This window comes from Cloeon dipterum, chromosome 4, assembly GCF_949628265.1.
Source record: "Cloeon dipterum chromosome 4, ieCloDipt1.1, whole genome shotgun sequence".
NCBI classification, from domain to species: Eukaryota; Metazoa; Arthropoda; class Insecta; order Ephemeroptera; family Baetidae; genus Cloeon; species Cloeon dipterum.
This window is the reverse complement of record NC_088789.1, coordinates 8,327,687-8,340,134: the sequence shown is the minus strand read 5'-3', so window position 1 is coordinate 8,340,134 and position 12,448 is coordinate 8,327,687. Positions and strand designations below refer to the sequence as shown.

The 12,448-nt window shown below is 35.4% G+C and overlaps 2 protein-coding genes across 3 annotated transcripts; both read right to left on the bottom strand.

Annotated features, from left to right (window-relative positions):
• Nucleotides 1–3,263: 3,263 nt before the first annotated feature.
• Nucleotides 3,264–7,060, bottom strand: LOC135943607 (beta-glucuronidase-like). Its single transcript, XM_065490235.1, has 13 exons — nucleotides 6,909–7,060; nucleotides 6,492–6,621; nucleotides 6,262–6,435; nucleotides 5,690–5,859; nucleotides 5,365–5,507; nucleotides 5,104–5,306; nucleotides 4,907–5,053; nucleotides 4,470–4,642; nucleotides 4,264–4,407; nucleotides 4,126–4,210; nucleotides 3,723–3,899; nucleotides 3,534–3,672; nucleotides 3,264–3,474 (listed from the first exon to the last, which is right to left on the bottom strand). The coding sequence occupies exons 1-13, from the start codon at nucleotides 6,983–6,985 to the stop codon at nucleotides 3,284–3,286; spliced, it is 1,953 nt and encodes a 650-aa protein (XP_065346307.1). The 5' UTR covers nucleotides 6,986–7,060; the 3' UTR covers nucleotides 3,264–3,283.
• Nucleotides 7,061–9,616: 2,556 nt separating this feature from the next.
• On the bottom strand, nucleotides 9,617–12,222 carry mms4 (Methyl methanesulfonate sensitivity 4). Of its 2 annotated transcripts, none has more exons than XM_065490280.1 (10): nucleotides 11,916–12,222; nucleotides 11,574–11,850; nucleotides 11,449–11,509; nucleotides 11,281–11,394; nucleotides 11,064–11,219; nucleotides 10,827–11,005; nucleotides 10,289–10,447; nucleotides 10,058–10,238; nucleotides 9,948–10,004; nucleotides 9,617–9,886 (listed from the first exon to the last, which is right to left on the bottom strand). In XM_065490280.1, the coding sequence occupies exons 1-10, from the start codon at nucleotides 11,950–11,952 to the stop codon at nucleotides 9,767–9,769; spliced, it is 1,341 nt and encodes a 446-aa protein (XP_065346352.1). In that variant the 5' UTR covers nucleotides 11,953–12,222; the 3' UTR covers nucleotides 9,617–9,766. The 2 variants fall into 2 exon arrangements, with proteins under 2 accessions (XP_065346352.1, XP_065346353.1); XM_065490281.1 differs by having other exon boundaries at nucleotides 11,712–11,850.
• Between the last annotated feature and the right edge of the window lie 226 nt (nucleotides 12,223–12,448).

Genomic DNA, 12,448 nt, shown 5'->3' with positions numbered 1-12,448 from the left:
TTACCTGCTGGGCCATCGATTCTTCGAAATCATGTTCCATAATCCGTAGACTCCTTCTTCTGTAAATAAAAACCGAACAAGAATGAAAATAAAATAAATTAATTTGTTTGCAACTCTAATTGCCTCGGAGATCTAACTGAGAAGTTCCTAAAGTTTCGCAACGCCCGCCGCAAGGTATTGCACCCGGCACGCAGGTTTTGCAAGAGGGTTTCTACCTATAAGACGGAAATAACCAATTAGTCCAGAACAAACTGCTTCAATTTATTTTTTTTTATGAATGAATTCTGCACTGCTGTGTCAAGAAAAATCTACAAATGTCTCGTCAAATAAATTAAACTAAAGGACTTATGCATATCTACCAGTTGTAGTCTTTGCGAAATTCCAAAGAGGCGCAGAATTTCAAGCACTAGCTTCTGACGTCTAGATTAAAAATAGCCGAAATTATAAAAATCCATAGCAGATAATAATTTTCCGTGGTTTTTTTTACCTCTGCATAAGGTCCGAATGAGCGCGGCAAAAGTTGCATGAAAATCGGCGATTCGGCTTCATAATCCTGCGATTTTGACATCCTCTGCAGCGGATATTGGAGAGTTTCCTGATCCTGGTCATCTCTGGGATGAATTACGAAACTGCCAGGAAGAAAGAGTTTGACTCCATCCGTCTAAAAAGCCGAGAAGGAACGGAAATGTCTGCAACTAGGAATGTGTCATATTGCTTCAAATATGCAAAAGCTTCTGAATTTTCGAAAAATGTGGATCATTGTGAGAGTGATTCAGACATTTTTTGAATATATAGTTAGTTGTATTTATACTCAAGTAGTAGTATGGTATTTACAAGTGTTTAAAAATTATTATAAGCATTTATGTACTTTCGTTTGGAAGCATCTACTTCTTATTCACATTTGTTATTAAATTTATTCAAGCAAAATTATAAAATTAATTTTATTGGGAAATGCTTACAATTTATTTTGTACGACCAAGCCTATACCCAATAATGAAGTTCCCAGCAGGGAACACAATTAGCTTTGTATTTTTAGCAGAATATCATATATGTATAGTTTTGTCTAATTTGAAATCTTATTATGCAAATCGTTCAAATATAAAATAAAAATATAATAATTGAAATTTGGTTACGTTTCTTATTAAATAAAAATACTGAAATAGAGACATTTTGCTTAAACGCAATTAAAAAAATATGTTGACGACAGAGCCGGAAAAGTGAATTTTTGCAGCGCGACAATTCCTCACCTGTTTTTCAAATAATTTTTTAAAAATGAACTCGTATATATTCCTGGAGCAAAAAAAGCAGCAACTTAAGCTAGGCCTACATCTTGAATTAAATCAATCATAGTAGTGTGACGCGATACAATTTACATGCGAGTCACCACAGTAGCATACAGCTAGTGCTTTTTGTCCAAAGTCTTGCATACCTCTACCGTATTACGAACATGAGCATAAGGAGAAATAAGAACTATAATATATCTATTAATAGGGTTATGAATGTTTTACACCGTTTATTTGTTTATAAAATAAAACTCATTTTGTCGTAGAAATCGTGTTTTTAATGATGTTGTTACCGGTTGTTACAAAAAGCAGACATAAAATAATTTTTCGTCGTCTCTTATTAATTTTGTATTAACTAAAATTTTTGGTGGTATGCAGTTCGTCTAATTTTTTTTAAAACATAATTTTATTTCAGAGGGGAATCTACAAAATTCCGTAAAATTGCTGGAAATATCTCTAACTAAATTATATACTGTTACCAAAACAGTGAGGTAGAAAATCAGATATGGCTGTCCGATTTCAGCTCTTCTGACGAGAAAGTTAAATGAAACTCGCACTCGCAGGCGTGGGGCTAAAATATTTTTATTAAATAAACCTGCCAATAAACAAAACGTGGAAACTCACCCCGTGCAACAGTATAGCAGTTGTAGCTGAGGCGTCAGGTGATTCATAAGCATCACTTCCTCTTCTAATAGCAATATTGTTGCGTAACGTGTTTAGCATTCGTACCTAAAAGCGGAAATTATTTCTAAAGTCGATGTTTCTCTGATTATTTTTCAATTATATTGTTTTATTTTGATATAGCTATTGAGACTATATATCCCCGATATTTTGCAACAAATTAGTATATCTGTGCTGTTAAGAAATTAATCAGATGATTTGATTTGTTATCAGTAAATAATTATATTATAATATAAGTATACGTAAAGCATGCTTAAACCCTTGATAGAACCATAAAATTACCACAGCTGGTCTTCTTCGCGCAATTTCCAAAATTTGCCCTCGAAAAGTCCTCGTAGTCAAGACTGGAATATCATCAGGAAAAAATGTAGAGAATTAATACAAACCACAAACAAAATATATATTTTTCAGCTTCGTTTACTTCACAGCAATGTCCATTTCGCGACAAACATCGCATTTGCTGGATCCAACTCTCTGAACAGTGCGAATGTTACATCTTTCGCACATTCGTTCCATTTGGACAATATAGAAAGACTGCCGAGAGTAAAAAAATTTGACTCGGCTGACTGCGAGACACACGTACAAAATCGTAAGCTGGGGAAATAAGAATTTAATGCCACAATAATGCTAAAAATTCGGATTTTTCGAAAAATGCAATTCATCGCGTTTTCAAGGAGTAGTTAAGCAAATTCTCAATTGCTATACAAGTAGATTGAGATGGCAAGCGAATTTTCCCAAATTTTTGAAATATTTGACGAGTGTGAGACATTTGTATTAAACTATATATATATATATATATATATATATATATATATGCTGACAAACTGTTAGATTTATTTTTATATGTAAATTTTTAAAATTCTTCTGGATTTTAGGGATATAATATATGCCTTGTAGGAGGCACTCTGCCACAATTTTTTTTAACTATACTTAATATTATCATCTATCTGCTATACTTTTTTTCTTGATGATCCTGTAATTATTACTGATTTAAACAATTGATATTTTTTAATATATTTAAGATTTGGTGTGTTTTTAATTCTTACAACATCTTGACACCTCACAATTATGAATTTTTTGGAATTGGAATTGTAATTGTATTTATTTGCGTATATTTTCGATACAACCTCTATTGCTGTTCGAACATTTGCAAACATGTCAAAACAAGTACAAACATATAGATCACATAACACTAAATATCATCACATTTAAAGTTTTGAAATTCATTCATATTGTAAAATTTGTTCCGGTACACTTTGCGGTGTAGAAAATACAACAAATTAATTGCTCCGTTTAAAGAAGATAAAAATTTGCTGTAGTTATTTCGGACAGTCAGCAATGTTTATAGGCGAGTGCACCAGCGTACTAACGTAGCGTTTGGTGGGCAAAGATGCGTGGTCCAGCTCGTGGGCAAGCTCCAAATACCTCTGGCGCAGAACAAATGCCCCAGCCTTGGGCTGCCGGTCTCTTGTGAAGACTCCTTTCCTGTTTCCTCCGACCCGAATGTATTCTACTCATAAATTAGGGGTGGTTACACTATACGTTCGACTATACGCGATAGCTATTTACTTTGAGATGTCATGAAGTCGGCAAAGTTCCAGATCATTTCGCCGATGAAAATTCCCTCGCTGCGTAAAACGTCGAACGCCCTGAAGTGCTCAGACAGTAGGTCCTCCTGATACTCCTCGGACCAGATGAATGAGGGAAGCTGAACCACAAAATTATTTCAGAAGAGAATTAATAAGAGTCAATGTATACTCTGTGCAAGCCAATCATTGTGTCGCCCCCGGATTCAGCCATGATGACTGGTTTTCCGTATTTCTTGTACCAAGCACGCACCTCATCGATTACTGCTGGGGTGATGGCGTCCAAGTGGCCCTCGTTCAAGTACCACCCATTGTAGCGGTTTAGACACAAAACGTCGCACAAGTGGCCCTGGAATACAAGAGCATTAGCATCTGAAATCACTTCAAATATAAATTAGCTAAATTTAAAAAAGACCGTTCTGTTCGTGTGCGTGTATTCTTAATTATATTAAGTTTTTCTTATTTATAAATTGATATTAAAACTTATATTTGCTGTTCTTTAAAACTCTTCTCTCCCCTTTGAGAATTTTGGGAAGTTAATTCTCAATTCTCAATCATAAAATAGATATAATTACTGAAAACTCCAATTCGACCGACTTGAAAATAACGATGGTAATGGGTCTTGTCGGATCCATTGCTCGCACGGAATCTCGCAAATATCTGTCACCATAAAAGTTAAATTCAATAAATCAATGCTATTGAAATAATAACACCTGAAATAAGATTCAGATTGGTTAAACTGCGTTCTGGGCTCGTTGGAAATGGACCACATAGTAACTGAGGCGTAATTCTTGTCCCGACGGATCAGTTCAGCCAGTACACGCTCGTGTTTCAGTTTCAATTCCTCCGAAAAATATCTGTAAAGCAATATAATCATCATTATAACTGGATGAACTGAATAAGGGATTTAATTTCTTGCTCGATATTGACGGCAGGAGCCTCGTCAATGACCATGAAGCCTTCCCTATCGGCCAATTGCATGCTCTCCTCCGAGTAAGGGTAGTGAGACGTTCGGTAACAATTTACGCCCATCCACTTCATCAACTCGACGTCGCGTGCCATTATCGGCAGGTCGAAACCTCTTCCTCTAATCTGAACGTAGGAAAAACGTGAATTAAAATTTATTTTATTTTGATGAATTTTTGCTGCAAATTTTTTCTTGCGACAGTCGTTAGAATAAAAACAGCCACAGATTTCTATTATACTTTCTATCAAGTGGATTATTGATTTAAATAAATTGAAGTATAATTTTTCAGTTTAATTGTATAGTTCATCTTGTTTCTATGTGAAAATTATAAATATCTCATTTCAATAAACAATCGAGCTGGTTCTCGTTTTTGAATCATTTTTACTTACGTCGGCATCCTCGTGTTTTCCAACGCCACGGATGTATACAGGTTGCCCATTCATGAGGATAGAATTCCCCCGCATCTTAACTTCTCTAATCCCGATGGGCAGCCTATATATATCGACAACGACTCCTTCGGTATTTATAAGCTTGACCTAAATTGAAACTCCCATTGAAACGGTATTTGAATTAAATATTTGTTCACCTCAAAACTGTATTGATGACCCGGTGATGGGCTCATGAAAATCGGCCACCACAGTATTGCTTTAGAAACGAAAATAACTCCTTGGCACCCCTCGTGCTGGGACACCCTGACGACACCGTAACCGTCGATCAGGTTGATTCTGCATTCAACATCGAAGGCGTCGCCATCAACGTTCACAGCATAGCTCAACGACGCATTGTAGACTCAAATAAAAAAGGATAACATTTAATAATATTTTTCTTGAATTTCCTGTTGAATTACCATCATTTTGAGCGGAAACCGAGGATGTGATGTTGATGTCTGAGATGTGGGTGGTGGGCACGGCGTAGAGAACCACTGGCCGGTGAATGCCAGCGTAATTGAAGAAATCGAACGAGTACATCTGCACTATCCTGGGCTCAGTGCTGTGAGCGAGTTAAATTTAATTACTTAAATGCTCAACCATTTGTGCCAATAAAAGCGATGAAGCGTTTTAAGTGGGATTAATTATAGCCACTAATCCTATTGTAAGAAAATTTCATTATTTGGCTCTTTTCTTTTTAACTTTAAAAAAAAAATATTGCTTTACTCTCCCGCACCTATATACCTGGTATTAAGTTCCAGCAGATGTCCCTGGGGTACAGTCACGTTGGACAGCACGTTGCTGACAGAGACAGTGACTCGATTGCTCTTGCCAAAATTGAGCATCGAACTTATGTCAGCCTCAAAGGGCAAGTGTCCGCCCTCATGACCCACTGCAAATTTTCCGTTTACCCACTATAACATAACAAATACAACTAATTGTTAAAGGTGGGTGTGTTTTACAAGCTCAAAGATCACGTGGATTATTAAATAAAATATTTGAATCGTGGGATAAAATTTGAAACCATCGAAATTTTTTGAATATGTTATATATAGAGCGGCTATATATTTCTTTAAATAGCAATTATATTTTTTAACTTGTGGTCTATTTTTTAAAATGTTTCATCGTTGATTCAAAATAGATCCTAAAATAAAAAATATTCATTCATATATATTTGATAAAAATAATATGTAAAGTAATAACTTTTCTTTTCGTGCATTTATTGTTTCATTTTAAAGCTATTAACAATTTTTTCTTTTACTCTTGCCAGTTAAATTGTTGCTATTGCAAAAACTCTTTTATCATTTTCTGCTCACCACGGAAGACATGTAGTGCACGCTGGCAAAGCGGATGAAGACGCGCTGATTTTTCCAGCTCGAAGGCACAAAAAACGAGCGCTCATACCACACGATGCCAACGTAGTCGCGCAAGTCAACGTCGACAGTGATGTCATTGAAGCTGGCGGGCACTGGCATCCTCAGCAATCTACCCTGTTTTCGATAAAAATTAAAAATCGGCTAAAATTGCTGTCTCTATAAACGCTCACGTAGCCGGATTTCAGTCCAAAATGGGGCAAATCTTCTTGCTCATGACAGAAGCTGTTTTGTAGGAATTTTGGGGGAATGTAAAAATCCCAAAAGCCATCTAATGACTTCATCTCCCGGAACTCCGACTCTCTTCATCATCGTAAAAAGGAGATATTTATTAGTTTAAATTCATAGCACATTGTGAATTGTGATCAGCAAACGACACCTTCAATTTGTAAGCATTGACAGTATTTCAAAAGCGTTCTATATTGGTTAGAAACACGAATTACGAATTTCCCATTGATATTTAAGATCTGATGGGTTTTTTATTGTTCTAACATACGACAGATTTTGAATTCCCCCATGTGTCCTTATATAAAATGATATTTAACTTGAACCATTATAGTTCTAAATGAATTTATAATTACCAAAATTACCTGGGGTAGAGGTAGCCAGCGTTTACACCAGCAAATAGACAAGCTGCTATTAAGTGAAGTAATTTTACGATGAGCATCTTGAGCTGACAAGTGATACAGAGTCACTGCTCCGCTTATTACTGAGAATAATCTGCTCATTCACTTTGATTGATATTAGAGCAGCGCGTGAGTCTTATTCTGTCTTTCGTCATGGGGAAAATGTTATCTGCTCTCATTTGTTTTATAATATAACAAACAGATGAAGAAAACCGTAATATGGCATAGCCTCTCTTGTGATTTGAACTAAAAATAAAAACGAAAATTTGACACGCACTGATCCGAAAGACTGCTCAGCGGCGCAGTTTCCATTTCTTTTCAAGGCGTGTGTGGTAGCAAGTTTGAAGTGCGAGCTAGGATAAGCTTACTCTAATTTATACACGTAATTCATTAGATTATGACTGATTATTATGATAAACTGTTTGAATAAATTTCTGCCAGACAATTAAAGTAATAAAAACACTTCAATTAACCATTCCTGACGTCGTTCACCCGCAAGCACGCACCCCATAAGCCTTAGGGCACTGCAAACAAAGCTAATGATTTGATAATGTGATTACTCTTTGCAAAATACACAGTTTGGGCATTGGCATCTTCAAATGAAGTACTTTCTGGGGTGTTTGGCATATTTTTTCCTCCGAGATTTCAGATATTAATTTTAATCTAAAAAAATATTGACCATAAAAAGCTATAAAAAAATGGAGAAATTGTAATCCGATTGGAAGGGGGAAAAATTACGCAGCAACTTAAAGACTTAACTTTTTTATAAAATTTATTTTGGCTGATTAAGAAATAACTTGTTTTTATGCGCTTGTGTAGCAGCAATAAAAGCCTTTTGTGGCTTAACTGAAATCCTAACATAATATATTGCAGTCTTAATTGCACTTCTTATCCATCCACTTTATTTTCCAAGTTTCGCCTGCGCACTCTACTGAATAGGAGTTAACAAGAAAATTATTACACCTTAATAATGTTGAAATATTTGGCTGTGGAAATTGTGTAGTTTTGTTGCGTAGATTTCGCAATTTTCCTAGCGAAGAGAAACGAGACTATGAATTAAACGATTTTTTTGTGATAATCAGGTGATTACGAATATACTCATGCTCCCCAGATGATTAAGATTGCATACAGATTTCTTTTATGTGTAATCAAATGTAAGCGGCAGACATATGTGAGATAGATTTTTTAAGTAACACATTTATTACAAACATTTTAAAAATAGTTCCAAAGTCATGCGCTACCGTCTATATGGAACAATCTGTGTACGGACAAAAACTCTAGCTATAGTGCATTAAAACCAATATTCTGACGAATATTTTTCTCGCTCAAATACTGAACCAACAAACTGATTTTCCCACTTTTTCCAAATTTAACGATATATTTTGGCATTAATATTCTTTTGAGCGTGGGGTTGGGAAGCTGTTCATCCAATACATTAATTAATATACAACACACTTTTTTAAAGTTGAGATATATCAGAAAATTAAAAAAATTACTCCGTCGGTGTTCACTATTATCTTAATCAAATTAAAAACTGAAACAGTTAACTCCTAACAAGGATTTGAGTAACTGTGAACATAGGACTCATAAAAGTGTTATGCAGTAAAGATAATGAGGGCAATATAGGTTACACCAATACGAGTGCAGTGTGCTTAAAAAGATTATTATAAACCTTGTATAATTATAGACGTGTTTGAATTTTGCAGAATATTTACAAATGTCATTCAAAAGTTTAAATATATAGTGTGCACATATTGAGCGCAATTTATCAACGGGATAGAAAAAATGATCCCTAATTTAATAAAATCAATTCATAATTCAAGACTTTCAATGCTAAGCGTTGCAGGTCAATGCAACTTTAGGGTCAATCGTAAAAAACAAGTCCGTTTATTTTTCATTTGCAACGTCATTTAATACATCGTTAAAATTTGGTAATACCTACAAGGTGAGCATTTCAAGAAACGCTAGCTGGTCGCATAATAACTTGACATAAAGGTATGTAATCAAAATCTAAAGTTCCATAATGCTATTAATCAATCTCAGTCACAGTCAATGTTTCCCAACTGTTGCGAAAAGAAGGCAGGTGCAATTGAGTATTTCCTGAACATGTAAAAATTTGAAAACAACAAACTGTATTAATTGCAATTCCATTTTTTTCTAGCTTCTTAATAAAAAAAATACCAAAAATTCCTTAATAAATATTGTTTTATCTTGTTTTCCACACTTATTTTCAACATTTCACAATGTTATCTAGAAACTGTATATTTTTTGCATTAAAATGTTGAAATTTCTTTTAGACGATTAAATGAAAGTTGAAAATTTGAAATATCCCTTGTTACTTGAGCTTTCAGGGTTATTTTACATAAGTTTTTAAAATATTTTCAATTGTTCAAGTTCCAGAAATCGTTCCAGAAATTTTCAGGAAAATTCTATACTAATCTATAATTATTTGTGCTCAAATTTTACCAACTTTTAGAAACAACAAACGATATTTAAAGTTAAAAAATACGATTCCTTCCATTGGAAAACGAGTGAAAAAGAAAAAAATCTTCCACACCAATTTATTTGGCTACTGATTAAATATGCTAGAGAAAACAGCATTGTTGCTTAATAAGTAATGCTAAAAACAAAACTTAATTTTGTTTTCAATTGGCCACTGAAAAGGTTTCATATATAATGAGAATCACCTCATTTATTCAAGAAAAAAGCTTACAAGTTATATCACAATAAAATTTGTTTCGTCATACAACGTCTTTAAAAAGATACCTTTCCGGTCGTTGAAAAATAAGGCACAACACAATATGAGATTTGGCTGTTGCAATTCATTCTACGTTGTTAAGCAGCAAGTCAGGCTGCGTGGAGGTGAGAACTGTGTGTACTCTGCGGCTCAGAGCAGGCCCCACCCTTCTTTCTATGGCAAGAGGTCCAACTCCTCGCTGAACCTAAACCATCGAAACAAATCGTCAGAAAAATCAAAATAAATATTAACTCCAGGAGTTATACCGTAATATCTTCCAACAACAATTTTGCTTCATCAGTGCTTGCACATTCACTGTAAGCCTGGAAAATTTGGATTAATATCTTATCTAGGTGTTGATGTGTTGACTATATACTTCAGTTAGTGCCGTGGGCGTTTTGTAGACAGCCGCAATGGCTTGGCACGTTTCCAGAGGCATCCTCTTGAACTTCTTCAGCGACTTGAGCCATATTTTGGAGAAATCCTCGCGTACACCACTGCTCTTTTCCGACGCCAGGTGGAATCTGAAGTTATTCTGCCAGTCTTGTTTGATTCTCCTGAAAATCTGTGTTGTAAAACCACAAAAAAAAAACATTTTCAATCTTACTTGAATGGTTCCTGGGCCACTGCTTTTGTGTACCGGAAGAGCCACTCGCTGACCTCCTGAGCAGTTTCCGCGCAGCAAAATGTAACGCCTAGTTCAAGCTGACACTCTACCATTGCCTCCTCCAGCTGGTCCTTGCTGATTCTGCCCCCTCCTTTCTTCCTGTAATCATGTGAATTGTCCAGTGTTAAAATAGTCTTTAAGTAGGCTAGAATTTGAAGATGAAATGGAGTTTCACCTAGTTTAATCAACAATTTTTGGATAATTTTAGACCAATTCGTCATAAAAGATGGTTTTAAACAAAATTAAAAAATACATGTGGAGGTGGAACAAACTCAGGGTCCTTTGTAAATCACCTACTATCACCAAGGAAAATTAAGACAGTTAACGTGATTTCCATTTAATCAATGAGAAATTCTCATTCAATTTATTCTAAATTTGTTTAGATTGTCAAGAAAATTTGTATTAAAAAGTTGTGCTGGGGTTATTAGGAAATTTGAACGTTTTGACTTTGTTATATTTGGATTTCATGTCAACTCACTTGAGTGCAAAATACTGGTTCTTCCCATAAACGAGGATGATGAAATTTTCCACCTTTCTGTTTGAATCCAGGATATTCTTGACATGTGACACAAGCTCTCCATCACGGACCAAAGGCTCCAGCATGTTCATCTCAAGAAGTTGCATCAATGACGGAGCCACTTCTCGACTGCAGTGACCCTGAATTTATGATAATTTGAATTCTTTACTGGTCAATAATGACACTAATTATTCTTACATTTTCGTCTGGTGTCAATTCTCTATGCCAAAGCACTGAAAAAGGAATAGCCCCGTGCTTCACCTCGCTTCGACACTGCTCGATTGGAGTGAAACTCAAAACCTGTTCCAAAGACGGAATTTGTACCAAGTCTCTGTCCACTTGAAGAATGATGTACTGCAAAGTGAGGAGAATTTTAACGATCGAATTTATATTTTGAACCATCTGATTAGTTTACCTTCAAACAGTTCTCTGGTCTTTTCCTCCTCATATCCTCCCTCTGCAGTCTTTTCGCCCTCTTTTCTGCTTCCATTGCTGCCTTCTCCTCTTCAGTGTACTTGCCCCGACGTTTCTGATACACAAAATTCATTCAATAATTTTGAAGTTTATCTTACTTGATTGTTACTTTTGGTGATTTGCTTGCCTTCGTTGCAGGTACCTGTGTAGTGGGCACAGTCAAAGACTGTCTAAAAATAAATAATATTTAAAATATAGAGTTATGTAACGCATGGCTGATTAGGATTTTTTGACCTATGATTGGGTTCATCATTGTCACTATCCGAAAGAGGATGATATTCTTTCACCGAGTTTTGAGACAGAGGCTGATTTTTAAAAGAATTTTCGTCCGAGGACGAGGAGACGTTGTTATCTTGCGGAAGAACTTCAAACCTCTTTTGGAAAAAATCATCATCTGAGTCCGACATTGAGTGAGCTGCATTGCTCCACAACATGTCTTTTTCCGTGTTTGTGTCTGCTTTTTCAAGGCACTGCTCTTTTTGGGGAGAGTATGATTTTGTGATGACATCTTCTGCAATTTAAATTAAGGAAGTTTACATAAATCGTTTCAGAAAAAAATCTTAAGTTTTTACTAACCATCGTCGTCTGACAGGATCACGACGTCTTGAAACATTATTTTCCTCCTTTGTGATGATTCTAAACAGCGCTATGTTTCTACATAAACAGTTCTCGCACTGATTTGTACATAACACAAGTTTATTTTGAAATTAAGATAAAAGAAATCGTTAACAAGGCTTAAAATCTGGATAGCCTTTGAGTTTCGAGAGATTTGACAAAACCATTCAAAAAAAATCTATCATAAATACATACATACATATATATAACAATGAAAACATTTCTTAAGAAACCAGCAACCCCTTTACTGCACCTTACCGCAAGCTTGTTTACATCCAAAAAGGGGCGTACCAAAGCAAGAGAGGCCCGCGAAAATGGGGTCATCGCTCGCTTGCAGTAATAGGATGACCATGACCATACTGTATAAGGCTCTATATAAGCTCTCTGGTCAAAATGGAAAAATTAAACCATTTAAAAATGAGAAAAAAGTAGCCCCGGCTACGCTTATATCCTTATTACAAATTTTAAGGTCGTCAATCTATATTCAATAGAGT